General features: G+C 43.1%; 1 protein-coding gene across 4 annotated transcripts in view; it reads right to left on the bottom strand.

Moving 5' to 3' along the window:
• LOC119166252 (uncharacterized) overlaps positions 1-24,725 on the bottom strand; it is a 180,841-nt gene that overhangs the window by 129,199 nt on the left and 26,917 nt on the right. For 2 of the 4 annotated variants that reach the window (XM_075891645.1, XM_075891649.1), the window contains exons 8-12: positions 22,079-22,191; positions 19,900-21,404; positions 10,371-10,493; positions 8,508-8,732; positions 3,661-3,997 (exon numbers count right to left, since the gene is read on the bottom strand). In XM_075891645.1, the coding sequence (XP_075747760.1) occupies positions 3,661-3,997; positions 8,508-8,732; positions 10,371-10,493; positions 19,900-21,404; positions 22,079-22,191 (2,303 nt within the window). The remainder of the gene's footprint in view (positions 1-3,660; positions 3,998-8,507; positions 8,733-10,370; positions 10,494-19,899; positions 21,405-22,078; positions 22,192-24,725) is intronic. The other 2 variants (XM_075891646.1, XM_075891647.1) reach the window with 2 other exon arrangements.

The raw sequence follows: 24,725 nt of genomic DNA, 5'->3' as shown, positions 1-24,725 counted from the left end.
AAGTTTGCCTGCTGTTACCAAAATAAATGTCAATTTATACACAAACAAGCACCCAGGTAAGGTTCAGATTTTGCCTTGTTTTCCCAAATCTGGTCTGCCTTACGACAGTACTTTTATTTATTTCAAATACTGGCCCTCAACTGAGGGTGTAGGTGGTATACATGGGCAACAGAAGACGTTACAATGTCACACATAATGTCATTTGTTCACCGAGTTTTATAAGACAGCATCAAAGACTTTCAAAGAATATATTGAAACAGAAAGAACATTACACAATCTGTAGTAGACCATTATGCAGCCACTAGCAAATAATATCAAGTTTAATAATAACAGCAATAACAAGCAGCAGCTCCAGACAGCTTTCGAAGAACAGAGTATATTCAGACAGTTTTTGAAGCAGAGTAAGAATCGCAATGAAAAAACAAGCAATTTGCCTTGGCAAAAATTAGACGTGTGAGCGCTATGCAGCTTATGGGAACGTAAAACAGTTTGGAATAGTGCACTTGGCACACAGTATATGCACATACACAGATGAATGAAACATGATACATAAGTATTTTTTTAAAAATTGTGGTTTCTTGAGAATGTTATTCCCAATTAAGGGATCATTACAGAGAAATAATTACCTGGTTTAGATTGACAAACTGCACTCTGAGAACTCTAATGCAATATTTTACACTATGACAAGTTCATTAGTAGCAGAAGATATTAAGGTTAAAGTTTCATTTTTAAATTTTATGGAAAATCACTGCACGTGACAATGAAAACTTCAATATGTATTTTTTGTATTTTTGCGACATCAATCCTGTGCAAATTCGAATTTTCGAATTTTCAATCCTGTGAAAATTCGTCTGCTTGGTCTACGGTACCCACACATGTGAATGTACTCCTTTTTATGGTTAAAAAGGTACCTAGGACGCAGTAGACGCCTTCAATATCTACGAAGTTACAGTCTTTGGTGTGGAAATCTCAAGGTGGAGTCTCCACCCACATTTTCTTTTCCCGAGTTTTGTCTCTTGCTAAACGTGTCGCAGAAGAGTGGTGTTTTTGGAATTGTGAAACTGTACTTTACAATTATGCGGAAAATAGTTTTCCTCTTTAGTGTCTCTTTAGTGCTCATGAACTATTTGAAAGCATTCTCACATATATCTATTAAAGTTTTTTTTTTTGTGCATTTTTTTCGATAATTATGAGAGTCGCTAATTTTGTTGTCAATGCTATTTGCCGAGAGCACAGATACTGCTCAGCGCCGCAATGGGAGGACCCACAAGAACCAAATTTTCACAACACGTGATATCGCTAAGCTAGCCAAGATCACCCAACAAAATCGCAGCAGTGCAAAGACTGCAAAGGTCTCCATCTTTCCAGCTTTTTCATGTCAAGCCCGTTTTTTTTTTTTTTTTTTTGTCATCTCATTTCTGTCTCACACTTCGTCACACACTTCCTACAGAATTGATGCAACACCAACAACACTGATAAGTTGACATAAAGGCCAAAAAATCAACTTAAATTTATATTTTTCGATGCAGGAACAAGAGAAACAAGTGCAAAGAAAACATTCTCCTTTGGTCACCAGCCTATGCTGCACACTTGAGAGCACGTGTAGGCTCCTAACAGCATAGAAGTCACAAATTTTGTTTTCATGGATCCTCTTTAGCTAAACCGAAACTTCATATCAAAAGAGTTTGCCTAAATTTTCCAGCCGTTATCGAGAACTTTGCACTCAGCATGGGGCATACCGTATTTACTCGATTCTACCGCGCCCTCGATTGTAACGCGCACCCAATTTTCACCGCGAAAAAAAAAAAAAAAAAAACGTAAGACATCGATTGCAACGCGCACCCATTTTTCTCGCTGGCCCGCACGATCACACCACTCGAAAAAACGACTCCTTTCGGGAGCGTCTTCCATTTAAATATAAGGTACGGGCGAAGCTTGTGCCCATCTGACGTGTAACAGAGCATTGCCGTCACTGTAGTTTTACCGTGGACCGATGTCAGCACGCGAACTTGCTTCGCCCCCTTCTCGACGGTTGTGGTGCCAGGCATGTCGAAGTAAAGAGGCGCCTGATCGGCATTCCTGATTTGCCCAAGCAGGTAGCCGTTGTTGCGCCGCAAGTTTAGGACGAACCTCTGTAAACAGTGAAGCTTTTCATCGTACTCCTCCACAAAACTTTTCGCATATGCATGTTCCCCTTCGGAGGGAAAAGCCTTTCCTCTTCATAAAGTTAGTAAGCCAGCACCTGCTTGCTTTAAACTGGCTCCGCATTAGACCTTTTTCTAAGACTAATTGCATAGCCCGCACTTGGGGCTGCTGTGGTCCACTGAAGCCTTTGAGTGAAGCTTTGCTGTCGACAATCTTCTGCTTTTGTTTCCGCCGGTCCCGCACGCACGTTTCGGGAACTCCGAACGACCGCGATGCGGCCCGATTTCCGTCCGTCTCTGCACACGCGATGACTTTTCTTTTAAAAGCGGCATCGTGGTGCACTCGAGTTTTTGGAGTCGGCCCTTCCACGCCGTCGATGCTAATGCACTACTAGATGACGAACTCCTCAGCACACGTACGAAGTGCCGCACATGGGAAACACGTAGGCAGAAATGGCGGACGCGCCATGCCGACGCACGTAGGGGGCGGCCATGTTGGACTTGCCGATGGCAATAGATTGACCGTAATTTTTTTGTAATTGACCGTAATTTATGAACTCGCTTAACCGGAAAAAAGGTGCGCGTTAGATTCGAGTAATTACGGTAAGTGCAAGCAGTCACCTCATGCACATGCATATGGTCTACTGAGCAAAGTTTCAGTGAAAAAAGAAAAAGCTACAGATTAACAAAATGCGTTGCTGGGCGAGTTGGTACGTGTCTAAACATAAAAGTCAAGTGCGAAAAAACGATGAGGCACAGGAAGCCAGTAGAGAGGATAGGATAGAATGCATTCTTTCCTGTCTACTCGTTTCCTGTGCCTGTCATTCTTTTGCGCTCGACTTTTATGTTTAGCTACAGATTCTTTCCAAATTAAGTGTCCAGTGTAGTAAGTAGTAATTAGTTTAGGTGCAGAGCTGTAGTGTTTATGCAAAGAAATCTGCATTACCAACTATCACCGATTTGGGCCAGCAAAGCACAATCAGAATAGGCAGTTCATTGTTTTCTTGAGCAAAAAAGAAAGGTACACTGTACGCTAGACAAAGGTACACTTTTCACTTTAAAGCAACAGGAATACGATCCGTGCACACAGCCATTTCTAACGTATGGGGCTGAGACATGGATAACAAAGCAATGCGAGAAGTAGTTGAGGACCAAGCAGCATGCAATGGAATTAAAAATAATGGGTGTAACGCCAAGAGACTGAAGAAGGGCAGAATGGGCCAAACAGAGGTAGAAGATATTCTACTAGAATAAAAATAATGGGCCGGAAATGACCATGCAATTCTTAGCACAGACAACCAAGTAGAAAGCATGAAACAGAATAGTTACAAAGGGTGGGTTGGGAAACATAGTTAAGGAAGTAAGTGAGAAGTAGTGATGTCATTGAGTTTCACAGGGATCAAATCGAATTCGCTCGCACAGGAGAGATTAAACTGGAAATCATTAGGAGAGGCTTCCGTCCTTCAGTGGACCTAGAAAGGCCGAGAATGATGATGAAAAAGGGTATGTGGCTCACCTTCTGGTTGAACATCTTAAGCTTGTCAGCGAGGCTCATCTTCGACAGATCATCCTCCTTGACTTCAGGCTGCTTGTCCTGATCCTTGATCTCCTTGGCAGCCAACTGCACTTCCTCCGTAGTGACAGGCTGCGTCTGGGAGCGCAAACGGCGTTCGGCTATGTTGGTGAAACGAGCCGGCCGCTTGCGCTCGGCCCCGTTTCGCGGAGCATCGAGCACTCCTGACTTCTTGAACATTGACACCTTCGCTGCCACGCTAAGCTTGCTGGGATCCAAAGCGTCATCGTCTTTGTTTGCGTCAACAGTTCTGGCCGGGCATGGCACCCTCTTTTGACCACTGCAAAAGAGACGACTTGATGGAATATCAGAGCTACTGTATGGGTATATATAAGCTACCCAAATCATATCGTATTTACACGGTTGTAGGTCGACCCATTTTGCCTTAATTTAAAATCCAAAGTTGGGGGGTCGACTTAGGATTTACAACTAATTTATATTGCAAAATCTCACAAAAATAGCTTTCCTGCACTGCTTTCAAGCACTGCCATGAAACCACCTTCGAGACTGTTTCCTTTGGATCTCTGTAAATATATTTTTTAATAAAATGTGCTCACGTTTTTCATTTCTTTTTTGTCGTGCGATTTTAGGAGCTTCGATCTACACTTGAGTAGACTTACAATCGTGTAAATACAGTAAACAAAGAGAAATGGCCGTTTTTATGCTGACCCGAGAAAAAGTTTCTGGTTGAAATTTTTAGCACTAATTCTGCATCAATATTGTACAGAGTACACTGATCTTCTGTAATACATAAATTACAAGAAAAAAATTGCCCTCCAATATCTTATAATGCGAAGAATTTTCCAGCCACTTTGAAGGAAATATACATATTAATTTATAACTTCGGACTGATTTCGCATAAAAAAAAGAACGTGAATACATTTACTAACAAGTACACTTAAAACCTCTGCACAAGCAACATGAGTTCTTGTCCCTTATATGAGGTGTCTTTTATAGCAGAGCAACACATTCTCATTTTGTGATAAACCCTTACTTCGATGTAGGCACAGTAGTGACTCATACCTAAATGTTTGTTATATCAGTGTCTCTTATAAAAGGGTCCAACAGTACTTTAAGAACACTTTTCAAAAGAAATGTAAAATAGTCTTAGAACTGGTTTTGTACTTAGAGCAAAATAGAGGAGGTCAAAAAATGTTGACATCGGTTTTCATAAGAATCAGTTCAACAAGGCAAGGAATCACGTCTGTAGAGATGTAGCCACAGCTTTGCTTTCACTTGTGTGAATATCTCTGTGGACACACATGCATCATCTACAGAATGTTAATGGCTAATATGGCTTGGAAGATACTTAAAATTTATTTCAGGGGTACATGTTTTTCAACTGCAAGCGGACCACTTCGTGGCATCGATACCACTTTGATTTTAACGTAAACACCAGCCACCTGCACCACTACTAGTACATTTGCCGACATGATCCTTGCTAGTGTTCTCCTAGCAGACGTTTTCAACGGAAATAGGGGGCAACTCCTTCATCGACTTGCACTGGAATGAAGAAGTTTACGTCCTTGCCTCGACAGTGCGCTTTCGCAGGGGTCACGCATGTATAAAACATCACAGAGGGGATAGTAGCAGCAACCAAGGAGCCTTCATTAAAAAGAGTTCTCGACTTGACTGTGTCAAGTCGTGAACTCAAGCCAGCTAAGATTTGATAAATGTCATTCTGGGTCCTACCTCACTAAGCCCTATTTGAAACCAAGACGGCAACTAGGTGTCGCAATCAATCCAAATAATTAACTATTGCACGCTTGAGCAAACAAGATTTCCAGCTGTGATAAGTGGTAGGTCATTAGCTACTTATTGCAACAGAAAAGGTAACAAGATGTAAAATTTTTGTCAGTACTCTAAGAAATATACTTGTACAGTGCATATTGTAGTACAGGGCTGAAATTGTAGTCTTTAATACAGATGTGCCTATGTTGACATTTAATGTAACATACAGTCCTTTCATTCATACAATTAGCGCTGAAGACCAGCTACTCTTTAAGTCACCTGAAGGTATTGATGTAATGCTTGCACATGGCTGATGGCAAATGCCAAAACCACAGGTGTTCACAAGCTGTACAAGTGAAGCTACGAGGAGAGTGTACAAATGGCCTCACCAACTCCCGATTTACTGCCATGAAAGTTGCACTATTTGTGGTTTGGGAAAAATCTAGCAGCTTCACTTGGCGAGTGAAAACCAGTTGCCAAGCGGCTTCGCCAAAGGCACAATAATTTCGGTTGGGCTCAATTAGTATGAGGTAACCACTAGCGGAGTGTTGTGTATAGCGCAATTAATGCGGCTAATGCAGAGCGCAGAGCCAGTTCCCAACCCGTCAACTAACGAAGCTGATCGGTTCCGTAAAAGTGAACGCGGGAGACCTGCGGACGGGAAATAAAGGAGACTCCTTCGTTCACATGGTTCACGAGCGGAGCCGTCAAGGTCGCCCCCGTTTGGGACTAGAAGGGGAAAGCTTACTCGGAATAGCGTCTGACAAGAAGCAGGCCAGGCACCGCCATCTGAGTTTAAGTCATTGTTGACATGCACGTGTGTTGAGAATGCCGCGGGGACGCAACCACTGGGCTGACCATGGTTGCGACGCAGAGACTAGCATATCCTCTCCCGCTATACGTCATTACCGGGTGTTGTTAGGATGGCGGGGCGCTTCGCTGTCGCATGCACACAGAGCCCAAGGGTGTACTCACCGCACTTAAGGAGGCTTGTACGAAGCAACATTGAATGAGAGAGCTCATGGGGCTCGAGCATGAGAATGGCTACCGACGGAGGTCGGCCAGGTATGAGAGAGAGTGTGACACGCGGAGCACCTATCCTCTCGCGTGTTGTACTTCATAATGTGATACTTACCAATGCAGTGCCTGTTATGAAAATGTTTTTGCGATTGGTTGTGGCAATGCGAGCCCGTGTGATTGGCTTTTGTGGAGACCCTTTGTTCAACCAAGGGTTGAAAAGAGAATGTTTGAATGTGAAATAAAAAGCGGAGGTTCGGGCTTGGACTGGCAGGCGCCTGAGGCTGCGATAAAGCGTCTCTTCACCGGACTACGGCTCTTCCTTCGCGCTGCCACTGTGCACTCGAGTCATCAAGGGGACCCATTCCGAACCTCAAACATCTTCCCTCCTTAGCCAGTGTAGAAGCTTGATTGATTTGTGGGGTTTAACGTCCCAAAACCACCATATGATTATGAGAGACGCCGTAGTGGAGGGCTCCGGAAATTTCGACCTCCTGGGGTTCTTTAACGTGCACCCAAATCTGAGCACACGGGCCTACACTTCCGCTTCCATCGGAAATGCAGCCGCCGCAGCCGGGATTCGAACCCGCGACCTGCGGATCAGCAGCCGAGTACCTTAGCCACTAGACCACCGCGGCGGGGCAGCTAGTGTAGAAGCTAGTCGAGGAGGAGGAAATTAGCTGGCTCTGAAGTATTTTTGACAGCCTAGTAATATGAGAGGCACACTTTACGAAAGATCGAATCGTCCAAAGTGTGCACATGATCAGTGTAAATCAGTCCTTTCACAATGGAGTGCATCTTGCCAGTCCAATGAGGTCTGCTTTACGACATCTGCCAGGAGATGTTGCAGCCTTTCTGAAGCACTTAAAGAAGCTTTGTTATTTGAAGTCATTGCTAGTAAAGCTGTGGGTAGCATGGTGACACAGCTGCTGCATAATTCAGATGCACTCCAGAGTCAACCAGGCACAGGCTAATCAGACATAGAAGAGAATTCAGGAAGTGCAACAGCTTTGTTACGGCCAACAACCACAGTAGAAAGTTTGAGAATGGGGAAATGAGGCCCTCTCATGCATATTATAGAAAACTCTAATGCTTCTCCTTCAAAAACATTATTCCTCAGCATGTGTACATGACACAATTTTGTGTTCAGTTTCTATGAGCCAAGTTACACGGTGAATTTTATTTTTGATGAATCTTATAAGGGTCCTTTTGTTTCCCCTCAATCATATTGAAGTAACCATACGTATACATTTTCACAAGCTTGTTTCAGACACAATTTAGCTTTTTGTGTGGGACAGTAATTTCACGAGCTAATTAAGCAACAAAAACACCACTGTTCTATAACTTCATGATGAAAGTGCCCCTCAAGTGAAAATTTCATTTTTGGTGCATAGATGAATAGGCATATCGGTGGAATGTGCAGCAATGCAAGCAGTTTTTGAACAGTGGTCAGTATAAGTGTGATTACAATACACAATACTTCATTTCTTTCATGGGGAATATGCGATAGGAAACATGGCACAGTGGTTAAATATAAAAATATGGTTGTAATACTGCCATTCCCCAATCTTGGATTATTATGCAATACTATATTACACATTAGCAATATTATTGCAGTCGCGCACCTCCCCACCTTCATTAAAAATTGTTTTCCACTTTTTCAGCTCTATGTGCCGAGAAATTAACATTTGAAATTGCAAGTAGTCGTATTTGCAACGTTGTAGAGGTGTTTTGGCCAACTAAGACCACGCTGCCAACTTAAGATATGTAAATAGGCACTGCATATCCTTACAGCATTGTTTTATATCATTTGAAAAATTCATGCTTTCAAGCTTCACTACTTCATTCGCTTGCAGAAATCCATGACACTATCATGAATCTGAAACCTCCTTAACGTCTTAAATTCACCATTTAAAGCTAGAATGAACTTTGACACTACCACTGGGATTATGCACGAATTTCAAAGGACATTGAGAAATGAAGCCATAACATCCACAACATTACTACAAGATGTAACGGGGTAGTAGTGCCGCTACACTTACGAGGCATCCATTTTAATGGCCTCTTCCAACTCTTCCGATGTAACTGGCAGCGTTCGCCGGCGTTCCCGCTGCTGACGAGTGCTCTTTGAAGGCGGACTGTAAGGCTGCGGGAACTCTGGCTTTTTGCTGTATACCTGTTGGTCCTGCCTGGGGGCCTCCTTGTTGAATATACTCAACGAAGCTTCCTTGAGTACCAAATTGCGAAAGGACCGCACAGACTCCAGGCTGCATGCAAGAAGATTGAATTTTATACATACCAGCTTAGACATGCACTACATACTTTATAAAGAGATTCCCAATAAAACTGCAGCTTCACCACAGTCTCTACAGTACCCCAAATCTTGACATACCAATACCGGAGACCATTGTTGTGGCCCTTAAACATTACAATCTAAAGGTGCCACTAGTGTATGCTCCTCATATCATCTGGCAGCCACTAGAATGTACCTGCATGCAGCTCACGTGCTTGACTTCCAAACGCATGCAGCTCACGTGCTTGACTTCCAAAGAATAAGTTTTCTGAATGCAGTGTGGTATATAATATTAACAGTGAACTAAACAAATGAACTAAACAGTTTATAACACAAAGCAATGGAATAAGATTTCAAGTTACTTCTCTGCAATGGCAACAACCTGGTTACATTAAAGCGGCAAGCATTTGAAAATGTGCTGCTGTAACGAAGTAAAAAATGAAGAAGGAGCACGGTCCTGTCACTGAATGAGTACATTCACAATAGAAACTTGGTTGACATGGCATAAGCACGCTAAACAATTCAACATCCCTCGCCTTATCAAAAAAAAAATGGAGGCTTAATTAAAGCTTAGGAGAGAGCATTGTGCAATGCACTGCACATTCTAACAGTTTTCTTCCTCCATGCTGGGAATTGAATTATCTATCAGTCTAGCAGCACAACACTCCAGTTGCTGGAGCCAATAATAATGGCCATGCATTCGTCTACAGTTAACACAGCAACAAAATTAGGCAACGTGGAAAGACAAGTCACCTCCCATAATCTCAGATCAGATTGCTATATCAGAAACCACAGATCTACCCCACCACCACACTTTCAAGAACCTCAATCATGTACACCCACGTTTCTGTACACTCAAAGGCACCGTGATTTTTTTAAAGACGACAGTCTTTCTTGGGGACCTTCGACGGAAAAATTTTGGTCTGTCTGTCTGCCTGTACATTTGTCTGTTTGTCCGCCCTTAACAGTACCCTAAAAAGCATTTGACAATACCCCAAACAGCTGACCACATCCGCAGCGCCCGCCAGTATTGCTCAAGATTCAGCATTGGTACTTGTGCAATTGCCTGCCAATTAAAAAGCAATTACTGCGCATATCTGAGGCACCATAACAACACGTCAATATCCTCTATGTGTATCTTTTACTAGAAAAGGCATACACAAGTAATTCTAAGGACCGTAGCGTTTATCCCGCTGCCCTGACTATGCAACACTTGTACGAAAAGGCAAGTGTTTCCAACTCTTTGCTAAGACGACTCGGTGGTGGCATTTACCCCTCGCCTTGCATTCTACACCTTATCGCCAAGATAACCAAGATATTCCAAGATAACTGCCAGATAGCACTCATGTCTCATGTGTGACAGATGTCTCATGTGTGAGCTGCACGCACGAGGCACCTTCAGAATACCATTCACCGATTTTCTTGCGCAGAACATCAAATAAACATTTTGTTCACTCTCTCCAGATGCAACGCTGTGGTCTTTCGATGACATTTGCAGTGTAATATGCAGATACGGGGCCATTTTTTGTTTTCGTCACCAACAGTTAGTGAAGCAATACAAGGTTCGCTTAAAAAATCAGCCTGCAAGGTAAAAAAAAACAACAACACATACCTATCTGTAGCCTTGATCTCACTAGCTGTCACAGGCTGAGTCTTGTAGCAGGAGGCATTTCGCCTGAAGTATCTTTTATCCTCTGGTGATGATGACACACTGCTGGAAAAGCCAGAAAGTGGCCTGAAACGACAATTTCTTTCCTTTTATCCTGCTGGAAGTAAGGATGTGAACTATGTGAATGTTTCTGAGCAAGTTCAACAAAAAGCTTTCTCGCCAGCCAGTCTAACACCTTGCCAGAAAAATGCATAAGAAGAACCTTCACTTATGCATATGTAAACAATTCCCACCTGCTATAATGAGCAGAATAAAATATCTTGTGCAATTCTTGAATATATAAAAGACATGCAAATGCCTGAATTTTTTTTAAAGTGCACATGAAGCAATCATTAAAAAAAAAACCTCTAGACTAGATCTATAATGAAAACTAAATCTACAAGGCATCCCCACCGACATCTTATTATACATTACAAATCTGTGTGAGAAGCAGCGACTCCTTATAATGTTAACTGGGAATTTCTAAAATATTTCTCAATTTCAGTTAATACATTACAATTAGTAAATAAACAGACTGAATCTTCATAGCTCTGTCATTGCCAATTAGGACTTGGAGAAGGAGCTCTAGCCACCGACAGTCACCAAGCGCCACTTATATTTCAACTTCTCTCGCTAATTTTTTCTACCCCAACTAGAGTTGACATTGCAGACATGTCTGGAAGGAATAAATATTCAATAATCTTATGTGCTAAGATCTCAAACTGAATACATCGAATATAAAAAATGATCGATTCATGAACAAAACTCAGATTTTCTAACCTTTAAATGTCACACTAGGATGCATCTGCTTTCTAGATAGGAATAAAGCACAGTAAATCAGAAGTAAGCATTGTAAATCATTCAAAGCACTACAGTGTTATAAAATAAACTTGGGCTGGTCGGTTGGCCTTCATGATGAACAGGCAGGGCAACCACACAGGAACAGAGAAAAGAAAGTACATGAAACAGCACAGACTCCCAATTGAGCTTTGATTTCAGAAACGCCATTAAAATAACAGCCCCAGTAAGTTTACCGCATGTGCAAACTGAAGTAATGCAAAAATCATTGCATGTTAACAACAAAAACCAACTGATCAAAATCAACAAAAAATAGATAATTTGTACATCAAACTCATATGCACTGGTCTAAATATTTACACAATTATGCAATGTCACCAGTGGTTGACTGACACACGAACCAGATTGCTTTGTAATACAATCCTCCTATAACTGGTTCTCATGTCTCTTCAAAATAACTACCTCACTAAATTTCACACCCACAACTGTTAACATGTGAAGCCAAATGACTATGCATACCCTCAGATTATAAACGAGTTCTTGTGTTTTTTCAACCTAATGTTCACACATCTGCCTGTCAGATGTAGAGCTCCCCCCCCACCTTAATGTTTTCTAATATAATACTCCCACAATATAATAACTGTTGATGTTTAATGCCGCAAAACCAGCACGTGATTCTGAGCAGCATATTGGAGGGCTTTGGCAATACTGCTTATCTGGGGTTCTTCAATGGGAGTCGCTACCCGAAAAGTTTAATCTGTGCCTTACGACAATGAAACTCCTGATGTTTACATAGGTTTTTATGCCATTTTCAAATATACAAGCTGCATATTTTTCTAGGCTTGTGTGAATGAATAGTCAATTTTAGGTTGGAAGCAGATTTACAGCGAACAGTGATTTTATCAAATAATTTCAAATCGAATTCGAATAGTATATATCAGATATTTTAAAAAATGGCCATATTTGTCATAATTTAATGAACCTGCACAATATTTTTTAATTGAAACAAGGACACTGCATATGCCATTTTTTTTTGTTATAGTTCAAAAGCAGTGGAAACAACTTTGAATAGTAGCAGGATGTCACTTTCTGTAAAATGTTAGAGATAACCTGTAAAATATGTTTTAAAATTAATATATTCATGGGCATATAAGCCAGTTTAACAAGTCTTTAAACTTCAAAATTATTAATCAATGCGAGGATAATAAGTTAAAAGTGGAGCTTCGTGTATTTATCTTGCTAAGATGTTTTCGTGGCTTAGCACACTTTCACTGCAGTGAAACCACCTTTGCAGGATGCTACATACAAACTAATACACATTTGAATAGGAGTTTTCACGGCTTTGCAACCCTCCGCACAACTGAAACCTTTACAAAGAACTAATGTAGAACTATTCATTCATTTTGAATAATTCAAAATTTTCAATAATTTAAATTCTAATCGAAGTTAATTCAGACACCGTGATATTCGTTTGTATGTTCAAAGGATTCGAATATTCGTACAAGCCTATAGTTTTCGTTTTGCACCATGACAATGTGTAAAATATAGCTCTTTTGGGACACTTTCTCCTTGTTAAGTTATAAGCAATTATTGGCTAATATTGCTGCTCATTATCTATAGAATGCAAATAACTAACAGAGAGGGTGTATAAGGGATCTAATGAACAATAAAAATTTAAAAAATTCTTTAAATGCTCAGCCCATACTAATTGCTTGAGTTCATAATAACTATGCAATATAATTGGTATCAAGTACTAAATGAGATATTTACACTCCTCACGTGTTAAGCAATATGTGGAAAAAAAAATTTAATCCTGATCTGGCCATCAGAAGAACAAAAAAAATGACATCGAGACCCTTTTTAAATGTTGCAATGAAAGCTCGTTGAGGTGGCTAACGTACTTAAAGAAATTATTTTTTCAGCACAGATTTCTTCAATCAATTATGCTTCTTTTGAGTTAGTGGCTTCGATGAACTCAAGTGCAATGCAATGCAAGCGGTCAGGTGACAATTTTTAGGGGACTCTAGACAATGAACTCTTAGTTTCCAATAGCCACCTCACAACCTCGATATTTTTTCACAAAAGTAGAGAAACCATACTTGTGAAAACAAGTAAAAACAAAAATATGTAATTTTGTTTTTCGAGTAGCATCTTCCCTTAATGTGCACCAAGATCTACGCACACCAGCCTCCAGCATTTCCATCTCCACCAAAAATGCGGCCGCCGCAGCTGCCATTCGATCCCATGACCGGCGGGTGAGCGGTCAAGCACCACCATAACACATATCGCATAACAAGTGTCGTTAAAGTGTCCAATTCTACAATCTTTATGCATTTTTTTGTATATTTTATCTTGAATTTTCTAGCAAACATTTTCTTGCAAGCTTCATGGGGACGAACAACACATTTTTGTGCATGCGGGAAACTTTCAGGGGCTGTTCTTTTAACAGTAGTTGCAAGTCAGCGCTGTGCTCCATGTAATTTCCTCTGCATGTGTGGTTGCACTGCCGGTCGATCATGAAGCAGTGTTGGCTCTTCTATCGTTAAGAGGTAATCTTCAAGGTAATCTTTTAGTTTCAATAAAAATATAGGTCAGTACGTCAGCTTTGGTACAGATATCAATAAATCCTACACATCCTTCCACCCCAAAATTAGCATTGAGAAGCATCATCAAACACACCTCGCGCTTGGTGTGACAGTCTGAAAATTCCCCGGAATACATGGCAGAAAGAACGTTTAGAAAAGCTAAAGTAGGACCGGAGATATAGCGATCGCAATAGTTGTTCGATCCATTCCCTCTCAATCTGTTTCATTCTGCAGGAGAGGGCAGCGCCACTCGCAGCGTACAGCCCAGTGCTTTAGTCACCTCACTTCAATGTTGTGTGCTGTCCTTCCGCGTAACGTTGCGGTGCTGATGGCTGCTGCTGGCAACTCAAAAATCTGGTCGGCTGCTTCTCGCTGAGCTGTAGCTGTTGCGTATCACTATTTACTGAAAGAAAATACAGTTTTTCTCTCTCTCTCTCTCTCTACTCAAGGAACTGAATGACACTTAGAGTGCACACGGATGAAGCCACCGCAAGCCGCCATTTTGTCCCAGAAGTGAGTGCGCGACCAGACATTTGCTGTTGGCGGGCGAGTGTTCCTTTTTTTCCTGTAGCACTGTAAACTGCTCAAGCTGACCAGGAAGGTCTTCGAGGACGACATTTCGCCAGAAAGTTCCCCAAAATCGTATGAAGCTTTGCTTATTTTACTGGTAAATAAGCAGTGTGCTTCACTTTGGAATCTTCTGCACGTTTGCGGGCTACTTTACAAAAAAAAAACCACCAGGCCTCCATGAAACAGCCAGCACAATCGCAGCGAAAGCTGGAAAAGCGGCCTTTCGGGGCCTTCTTTATTCGCTAATTGGGTAACTTCTACAAGCACACTTGTGGGGTGCCCACTACGCCATTAACCATCCCAATTTTTGAGAAGTATAAAGGTTTTCACTGTAACATCCTTAGTCATTCTTTGGAGAAGCGCGGTACCCGGTACACTTTTGCAAAGAATGCAGAGTAATTTTTTGATGCTGTGACTGACAACGAAGAATCATGTCGGAAGCTTTTGTAATGGGTTGGAGCATTCTACGACCCACTCATTACGCAATTTGCAATGTGTGACAGCTGGTTGTTCCTTTGCTGCTATAAAATTATTACTCATATCATTGTGATTCCTCTCCCAACTTCAAGGCTGCATAAGGCCAGTTTGCAATAGAGTTTCAAGCGCTGGCGTGGTTCCGTGGTAGAACACTGGGCTGGCACGCAGGGGACCTGGGTTCGAATATTGTTACGAGTAGGAGACTGACTCGGAGAGGTAGTCACAGAGATAAGCTCGTGCCAGTCTATCTGCTTGGTCTTCTTCAACTCCGTGCACTGGCCCCCGGTGGCGGAGGCACTGTCCCGGTGCTTTGATTGATTGATATGCGAGGTTTAATGTCCCAAAACCACCATATGATTATGAGAGATGCCATAGTGGAGGGCTCTGGGAATTTCGACCACCTGAAGTTTCTTTAACGTGCTCCCAAATCTGAGCACACGTGCCTACAACATTTCCGCATCCATCGGAAATGCAGCCACCGCAGCCGGGATTCGATCCCGCGACCTGCGGGTCAGCAGCCGAGTACCTTAGCCACTAGACCACCAGGGCCGGGCTGTCCTGGTGCTTTAAATGTCGTTATCTGATGCATTCTAGTAGGGCTTGATCCGCAAGACTTGTACAATATCACTGGACCGCACAGCAGATGATGATGAATAGATGGGGCTGATCTCGTAGGTGGGAGGTGTTACTTGACGCAATATACGGTAGGGTCTCGTGTAATGAGAGCAGTTTTTCTGATAGGCCCAGCCGACGAGGGGACCAGAGTAAAACGAGGGTACCGGGAGCGAAATGTACGTCTCTATGTTCCGCATCGTACCGACAGCATTGGTTGGTTTGCGACGCCATCAGCCGAGCACGAGCGAGCTAACGGGCATGATCAGCTCGCGTAATCGCGTCGCGGGCATACTCGCTGGTGGATGAGGTGTGAACCGAGATGACTGTGTCCAGTGGTACAGTCGGCTCTCTTCCGTACAATAAGCAGAACGGCGAAAAGCCCGCTGTGTCGTGACGAGATGAATTATATGCGAAAGTTGCATAGGGTAAGGCAAGGTCCCAGTCTCTGTGGTCGGGCGACACGTACATAGCGAGCATACTTGTTAAAGTGCGGTTAAATCGTTCCGTGAGGCTGTTTGTTTGAGGGTGGTAAGCGGTTGTCAGTGTGTGTTGCGTGCAACAAGAACGCAGAATGCCGGCGATGACTTAGGATAGAAATGTTCAGCCACGGTCTGTGAGGAGTTGTCTCTGAGCACCGTGAATCAATATAATGTCCCGTAACAAGAAGTCAGCGACGTAGGTAGCACAGCTGATTGGTAGAGCTCGCGTAATAGCGTAGCATGTAGCGTAGTCTGTAATCACAGCTATCCATTTGTTTCCCAATGTTAATGAGGGAAAGGGACCAAGCAGGTCTAACCTAACACAGTAAAATGGTTCCGCGGGTACGTCAATTGGTTGAAGATGGCCAGCGGGTAGCAGTCATGGTGTTTTACGACGTTGCCATAGGTCACACGTGGCGACGTATCAGCGTACAGAGCGAGCAAGGCCTGGCCAGAACAAACGGCGCCGGATGCGCTCATACGTGCGGAATATGCCGAGGTGTCCAGCCATGGGAGCGCCATGAAGTTCGGGGAGAACACAGCGGCGCAAATGCTTAGGCACAACAATGAGAAGGTCGGGCCAGTCTGGTCGGAAAGAGCGGCGATATAGCACACCCTTTTGAATGACAAAGTAGCGGACAGAAGCATCATTTAGGGAGGATCCATACGGCAGATGATGTCAAGCAGCACTGGATCACGCTTCTGTTCTTCCTCAATATTAAGGAAGTCTGACATTGACAAGATAGAGTTCTCCGTGGGCTCGTCAGTGTCCTCAGGATAGTCGGCAGGGTACCGGGAGAGGCAATAAGCATCATGGTGTAGGCGGCCAGATTTGTAGACCACCGAATAGGAAAACTCTAGCAGGCGCAAAGCCCAGCGACCAAGGCGGCCTGATGGATCTTTCAGAGAGTTGAGCCAGCAGAGTGCATGGTGGTCGGTAACTACCGAAAATGGGCGACCGACACGGAGTAGTAGTCACAGAGATAAGCTCGCGCCAGTCTATCTCCTTTGTCTTCTTTAACTCCACGCACTGGTACATAGCAATATCATTGTGTCTTTAGAGTTTTTTATTTACTTAGATTTTTTTCTTATTTTATGCAATAGTGGCTACGAACACCAGCGGCGATGAACAACAATGGCGCACGCGACCCTTCTTGCATTCTTGTAACAGCTTTCATTGTAAAATGAACACAAAGGGCAGGCCTAGCATAATCTTTTATCGTCGCCCTATGTTGGCAATATAGCTATGTTGGCAATAGCTGGCTACGTTGAACCGTAGGCTTTCTGTGTCCGATTCAGCAGCGGCAGATCTACTGTGCATCGTTCTACTGGTGTAGTATGAACAACACTGGGAGGAAATCTGAGCCTATATCCACGGATTTGTAAGACGCCAAACGCAGGTGCCACGATACATACACTCATTACGGGCCATACTACTGGACAACCGAGTGGCGCTGTTGCAGTGCCATACATGGTTATTGCCCCAGTGTGACACAAGGTACTGGGAGACTCACTTCAGGACACATGCTCAACACTAGCATGTGGCACACCCATTTTGGGCTGAAATCTGCCTTTTAAATTCCTTTTGAAAATTCTGGTCATCGCGAGATCGTAATTCTGACTAAAACACAAGCACTGAGGGAAAAAAAGTAAAGAAAGCCATAAGTGAGCGAGGCTCGAACCCATATGGTCGAGACTTACATTCCAATGTGAAGCTGACATGCTACTACTGCCCTACTCTTCAGAGACCAAGCATTATGCTTTTACTTTATACGTACCCGATTCAGGTGGCACATTTTTTATGTTAGCTTGTTTAGAAATGCAGATTTTTTTTTTTTTTGGTCAGAGCTCGAAACAACCTAAGGTAGTCAATTCTTTGTGTTTCTGGGATCAGAACGCCCTTCTGGGCTGTGTTGTTGAAAAACATGTAAGCGCAACAACAAATGCGAGCTGCATTCGACTTCCCAGCAAACTTTCATACACGCATGCTCGAATGTAAACTGGTGTGCTAAGCTTGGTATACGACAGCTGGCCTCTGCTGGAAGTAGGTTATCTTTTTCAGAATTCGCAACGAAGCTTTTCCATTTTCAGTCTGTTTATTTAGGTAACTAACATTTATTTTACCCAATGCCATTGGGAACAAGTGCATCTGATACAAACAGCACCCTTGAATCATGTCGAATATTGGCCAATAATCTTTTGAGACATCTGATGACAGACACTCGACGTCTCTTAACAGATGCCCGCTGGCACCCATTGACAAGAGTGAGAACCGGCCTGTTCGAAAAGAGGGCCCCTGAGAAAACAGCAACTTCACCCTCCACATGAAGCCTTTACACAGCGTGCATGGTAGTAATATTTCAGTAGTTCATAACCATGTCTGCTTTCCACATGAAGTGTTCTTTCAACAAGCCCGAAGGGTGCTTCATGACCCCTTGAATTTGTGACCCCCGGAATTCGTGTGTGCAAAGTCTGGTGTCCCAATCACGCAGCTTAGGATTTATGAAAATAAGCAAGTTGTGCACAAACACTTCCGTTTTAGCTAATTATGATGACTTGTGGCAGAATTTCCGTACAGAGGGGTGGAAGTGGACTCGTGTTTTGGAGCCGCTTAGGAAGCAGGATTAGTGCTGTTTTGGAGCAGCTTTGGCACAGTAAAAAGGGAGCTATGGAGCAAGTTCAGCGCACCAAAAGGTACATTTTGAAGAAACACGGGTTAGTTTCAGAGCAACTTTCTGGGGTCAAACACTGTCATCAATCGGAGTTTTTTCTGGTAATAAAAATTCCGATGGTTTTCACTAAACAATCAGAACTAATGAGCTTACTATTACCAGACTTCCCACCCATAAAAAAGTGTGTGTGTTTCCATCGTTAAACACCACAGCTGACAAAGAAATAACTCAGAAAATAAGAGATAAGTGATGCTTATCTCATGTTTTCATGACCGCTGTACTCCATTTCACACATTAAATGCAATGCTGCGGAAGCTATGGGAAAATGTTCGTTCAGCAAGATGTACCACTCCGCGTGTATCGTAGCCAGTTTACGTCGTAAACGCTCGCACGAGGTGAGCAGGTGCTACTGTGTGACGCTCCTTATTTCTTAAAAAAAAAAAACTAAGAAAAGACTTCCTGGTGGGTGCTTTGGGCAGCATTTTCTGTGGTACTGTGTTCCTTGATTGGTGGTGATGGTGCACACTAGGAGATGCACATTTGTACTTGCATGCGCACTGCCGTTTAGTGCATGCCAACTAGTGCAAATTATCAAGGTTTCACTGTACTACTAGATAATTCACAGTTACTCATATTGCTATCACCACATTTTTGGGAAACCACAGCGATAACAGCGATGAGACGTGCACTAGCAAACCTCACGAATGCATTAAATTACAAAGTGATCGAACTACACTGGATATGAATGCGGTCGCCTCCTTTGTGTAGCCAGTATTGCTCAGTAAACAACAATAATCAACTAGATTTGGTAGTTTACACTTAGTCGACAATTATCGGGGAAGTTGACGTTTATGCCCAACCTAACGCAGCACTTCCACCCCTGCGTACAACCAAACTTTTTTTTTTAATGAATCCTCATATTTGCACACATGGCTTTACAAATGAAAACCAGCTACAATGAACTTCAAGAGAGCGAACAAAAAAATTACTGTATCAAGAACTCTATCTACATTACCCTCAGTTAAGTGTATGCCACTGTCGGCTCTATCTATTTTACAAATGAACCAGAGCTTTAGGGTTTAGCCAGAACGTTATAAGGTATGATAAGCAACAAAATTTGAGTTCACTCTAGTGTATATCGGAGAGGATAATTTAGAACTTGCATGGCACCAACCTGAATTATGAACAAGTGTGAATATTTTTGATAACATGCTCAGTCACCAACCCCCTGTATTGTTCCCTTTCTTTCAGGATTACAAACACTGGATATAGAAGCAAAAAACTGCTTTCGACTTACGGAGATCTCAATGTAATGGGCCTCTCACTTCCTAGGGAGACTTCAACCACGGCTCCGTGTGGAGAGATGTCAGCCTGAAGACCAGTGCCACGATGTCCCAAAGTGCTGTCCAATGGCGGGCAGCTCACAACCTTAGACACTGACACCGACCCTTGCAGATCCGACTGTGTGGAATCTACCACAACACACTCGGGGAGCCTAGTGAATTCAGTCTTTTGTTCTGTACCAGTCCGAACAGCACTGGCACTTCCGGCACTTTCCACAAAACTGAGCACAGGCTTGGTTTCAAGTTCCGTGGAATGCGACCGCCTCCGAACAACGATGGTGTCTCCTTTGTCCGGGGAGTGTTCGTGGCTCCAGCGCCTTTGCTGCTGATTTTTGAGTATGGGCTTCAGGCGGTCTTCGGCCTCCTCGTCTACAGACTTGCGCTTGAGGATAGGTTTTGGCTCGCTGTGTACGCTAGTGTCCTCGTGCTTCTTGAGAATTGGCTTGGGCTTGGCAGTGTCCTCTGGCTTGGCTATGTCCTCTTTGCTTTTGAGTATGGAGTGAAGCTCAGGAGAGTGGTCCCTCTCTTCAGAGCTGCTTGAGCGATTCTTGAGGATGGAGTGGCGCGGTTTGTCGTCTTCTCTAATGTTAGCCTTTAAAATGCCGTGCACAGACTCTGAAAACGAGGCACTCCGTTCACTTTTTCTCTGAAGCTTCAGTTCTTCAGGTTCTGCCTCTACAATAATGCCACCCTCATGAGAAGATTCTTTATCAAATGTAGCTTCATTAACGATTACTACACTCTTTTCTGAAGCTTCGAGATGAAAACCTTGCTTTTCGGTGGAGTGGAAGCCTAGTTTCTTTACTGGCAGCCCCACTCTAACAGTGTTCTGTACATGGGAAGTAGGGTCACTACATAGACTTGAGGAACCTAGACTGGACTGCACCGTCTCACAGCTTTCAGTGCCGACTAATATTCTATCTAGAGCTGGTGTGTGGTGCACCTGTAGTCTTAACTTTTCTTGACTACCAGTGATAGTGGACGAGTTTTCCGAGGCAGGTGGCTTGCACTCATCGGGGACATTCAAACTAGTCACAGTGGCACCCGAAGCTTTCACCGTCGCTGGTGGCTGTTTTACGGGAGAGTACGACTTCGTCCAAGGCCTGAGTACTTCTGGCTCGGTGGACTTAGTCTGACTACCTGGCAAGCAACTGATGCCAGTGACTACACAATCACTGGGCAGTCTCACTCTAGCAACAGCCCTTTTAGAACTAGGAACCTGCTGGTCAGAAGGCTGCAGGTACGACGTTGAGGTTGTGTGAAAGGTCACGCTGAACACCTTTGGTGATGTTTGCTCTCCCTTGTTGCATGGAACGTCTGGGAGGGCTGAGCAGTGCTGGTTGAAGGCAGTGGCTTGGGGCTCTTCCTCCCCAGACAAAGTGCTGTTGCAACTTGCGTCTTCCTCACCAAACGTATCTAAAGCGTCCGACTGCTTGTCAACCTTTGGCTGTGGACTCACCTGTCATGCAAAAACACAAAAGCAGAATTGCAGCCGGCACATGTTGCAAGAAGTAAGATCTCAACGAGTAAAAGAAGTCAAGAACAGTCTGTGCAGATTAGAGAAGATTGGCAAATTATTACACAGCACAGCCCACAGCTTAAAACATGCAGCTGTTATTTCGCTGTGACCACAGAGATATAGCACCAAGACCAGAGAATAACTGATTGTGTGTTATATAAATGTGAATTGAACAAATCATATTAGCTTTTTTTAATTTCAATAAAGGTGAAGAAATGTTTTAGTCATGCTTTTATTAGTGGATTGCTGTTCATGCCCTCTAATAGTGGACTGTGCTGTACACCTAATACACTTCCTTGCAATGTTCACCTCAGTTTCAGCCAGTGGGTGTCACAAAAAAAGATAGATTGAAATGGCATTTAGGTGTGTCCTCCTGTCAGAGAGAACAGTAATTGCTAATAATAACCCCCCACTGTTGTTTTTTTACATTTGCGCTAAAAAAAGTCAATGATGTGCTGTACCAGATTTGACCATGCAAGCTGTCTCTAAAAGATTTTTTGTAGCTTTTGTGCATGGGAAGAAACTGCCTCCTACCCAAGCAAATGACCAGTGCATGGCCACAGTGCAGTACCAACAGAAAGTCGGACTTCACTCCTTATGACAGAGAAACTCACATTTGCGGCGATGTTCTTGGCCTGGTTTTCCACAGCATGACCAGCCTGGGGTTTCTCATCGTGCGTCGGTTTCGAATCACCCGAACCACCAGATCGACGTGACTGCAGCTGGCCTGTGCACAAACAACAGTATTTTACTAACTGCTACACATTTCACAGTGCTAATGTGCAGAGTTCTGTTACAATAGTTAGCACATGATGTGAATAGCAAATATATAGAACAGTGCAGGGAATGAGTCTTGGTAAACAAAACTCAAATGATCAATACTATAGAAATAAAAACGAAAATACATAGCATTACACTCTTTTTTACAAGATCTGGTGTTTCCTACAAAAATATCTACATAAAGACACTATCAACTGATAATGAACCTGTACATTGCAGTCATTTTAAATAAGTAAAAATTAAGCATAGAATAGATGAAGTTACGCTCAATATTTGAAATGAAATTGAAGTACACGAACATATTTACTGTCAGCACATCACTGAAATAAACAGCTATAGACTGCTGCTGCTATAGATTGAACTGACTACGTAAATCTGCAAAGCAGTATAAATTTTTAATTTATGCATCACTGATAAACAAGGCCACTGAGGAGCAGTGGCTCCATAAAATCTGTGTTAGCCCTCTCTTTTGATTAGTCACAATGCACTAACATTTCCAACGAAATATTGCACAATGTTGGTACGCATACCATTACGGTGTAGCTCTTGAATTAGAAAAATATTGCGTGCCTCAGGGAAATCGGCAGCACCACCGCGCATGAATTGATGTATTTAGGTTCGCACATGCACATCAATGCAGACATTCACAACACACACAGATGCACTTTCTTCTGCGTGAAGGCACCTGCATCAGTGAACAGCCCATTGAGATGTGCAGCGGTCAACAGGGAAATAAGAACAACAGCACTTGTCCTTTTTTTTAAGGTAAACAGTTTAAAGTCAGTGCTTGTCTCGTGTCTTCCTACTTCTCCGTCTTCGTTTTTCATGCCGTTTACCTTAAAAAATGAATCGTAACCTACTTGCCCCATTTTCAATACTACTCCATAGAGAATGTGTACTTGAATAGGTGCCAGACATGTACAGAACAGTTGCAAAAATTAAAAGGTATCTTTGCTACGTTTAACAGTAACAATCAAAACTGAGGGTTCTGAAATCAGGATCCCACGAGGGACGCATTGGATATGCCTTTAGAATATTTTGACACACTGATCACAGAAAGTGAAGTAATAAAATGAGCTGGTCACAGAACAAGTGTGGTTGAAGAGAGCTTCAAACATTAGAAGTTATGCAGTCAGAAACTTTAGAAATACATCACCAAGAGAAATTAAAGTAACTGTGCACTACCCATTTAAGAAAAAATAATAGCATCAAATGACGAATGCTGTAAAAGTACTGAGTTGCTGAATAGACCGCTACACATGACAAGCAAACGAAATAGTGCGACTTTTATGTTATAGTACCTTTCAATTGCCTCTCCTCTTGTGAAAGTAATGCGAGCATCACTTCTATCTAAGCTGGTACTAAAGTAAATGCTCATCGTCACAAAGAGGTATAAATTAGAGCGAGGGGAACATGAGGGTGAAGAACGAAAAGGCCAAGCCTGGCCCTACCTGTCAGGAAAACGCCTGTAGGCTTCTTGTTCTAACACAGGTTAAACACCAGATCCCTTTCCTTCCAGCGCAAGCAGTGGGGCAAACACTAGGTCACTCCTACTGAGCTCCAAAAGAGCGATGCGCACGCGGATTCAGCGTACGACGCAGCATCACTGCAGGGACCCGCCGACAGAGTAAAAACTGGTGGATGGCGAGGCTAAGCAGGCGACCGCCTGCTGGCTTTGAAGCTAGGTTCTTCTAGCCGTGAAAGCAGTTTCGAAAAGCAGGGCAACCAAGGCTGAGATGGGAGATGAGGGCTGTCACGAGGGTGGGGGAGGGGGTGAAGCTGGAGAAGAGACCCAAAGGGCAGGGGGAGCGTGGCTATTTTGGAAGCATGGCTGGGTGTCAAGTGAGCACGCATCATGGCCAGACCCAAACAAACAAAAGAAAAAGGCAGTCAAGTGAAAGGGCCCACAATGCAAGGCGCAGCAACAGCCATCTGCCAGACTGTACAAAACCGAGCCCAACTGAGATGCAGCCAAAGAGAAACTAGTAAGCTAGACCATAGAGTTTCCTAAAATTAACTAGAGGGGACTCTAGCGCTGCGATCGTTCAGCAACCATGGGAATGATGGGTAGTACAAAGATTTGCCTAGTCGTCCTAATGGCAGGTGGCGAATTGCACTTGTGGCTTCGTTTATTGCGGTGTTTCGGTTTTGTTTAGAAGGAAAGAACAAACCCTTTTGAACTTTGTGACCTGATTTGAAATAGTAAGCCTAAAAGATTAGGGTGATCAAGCGCAACTGCTGAAAATTTACAGATTTTTATTTCTTGAGAAAGCAGCTTCAAGCCACACAAACACACACAGAGCCAGAAGCGCGAAGATTAGAAAGATCAGTGTTCTACCCATCATTCCCATGCTCGCTGAAGCCCCATGCTGTGCAGCTCCCATAGACACTAGCGCCAGAGTTCCCTCTAGAGTATATTTAGAAGACTGTAATCTAGACAAACAAAAAAGAAAGGCTGAGTTAAAATTGAAAAATTGAATG

This window comes from Rhipicephalus microplus, chromosome 1, assembly GCF_043290135.1.
Source record: "Rhipicephalus microplus isolate Deutch F79 chromosome 1, USDA_Rmic, whole genome shotgun sequence".
Taxonomy (NCBI): domain Eukaryota; kingdom Metazoa; phylum Arthropoda; class Arachnida; order Ixodida; family Ixodidae; genus Rhipicephalus; species Rhipicephalus microplus.
This window is presented reverse-complemented; position numbering and strand designations above follow the sequence as displayed.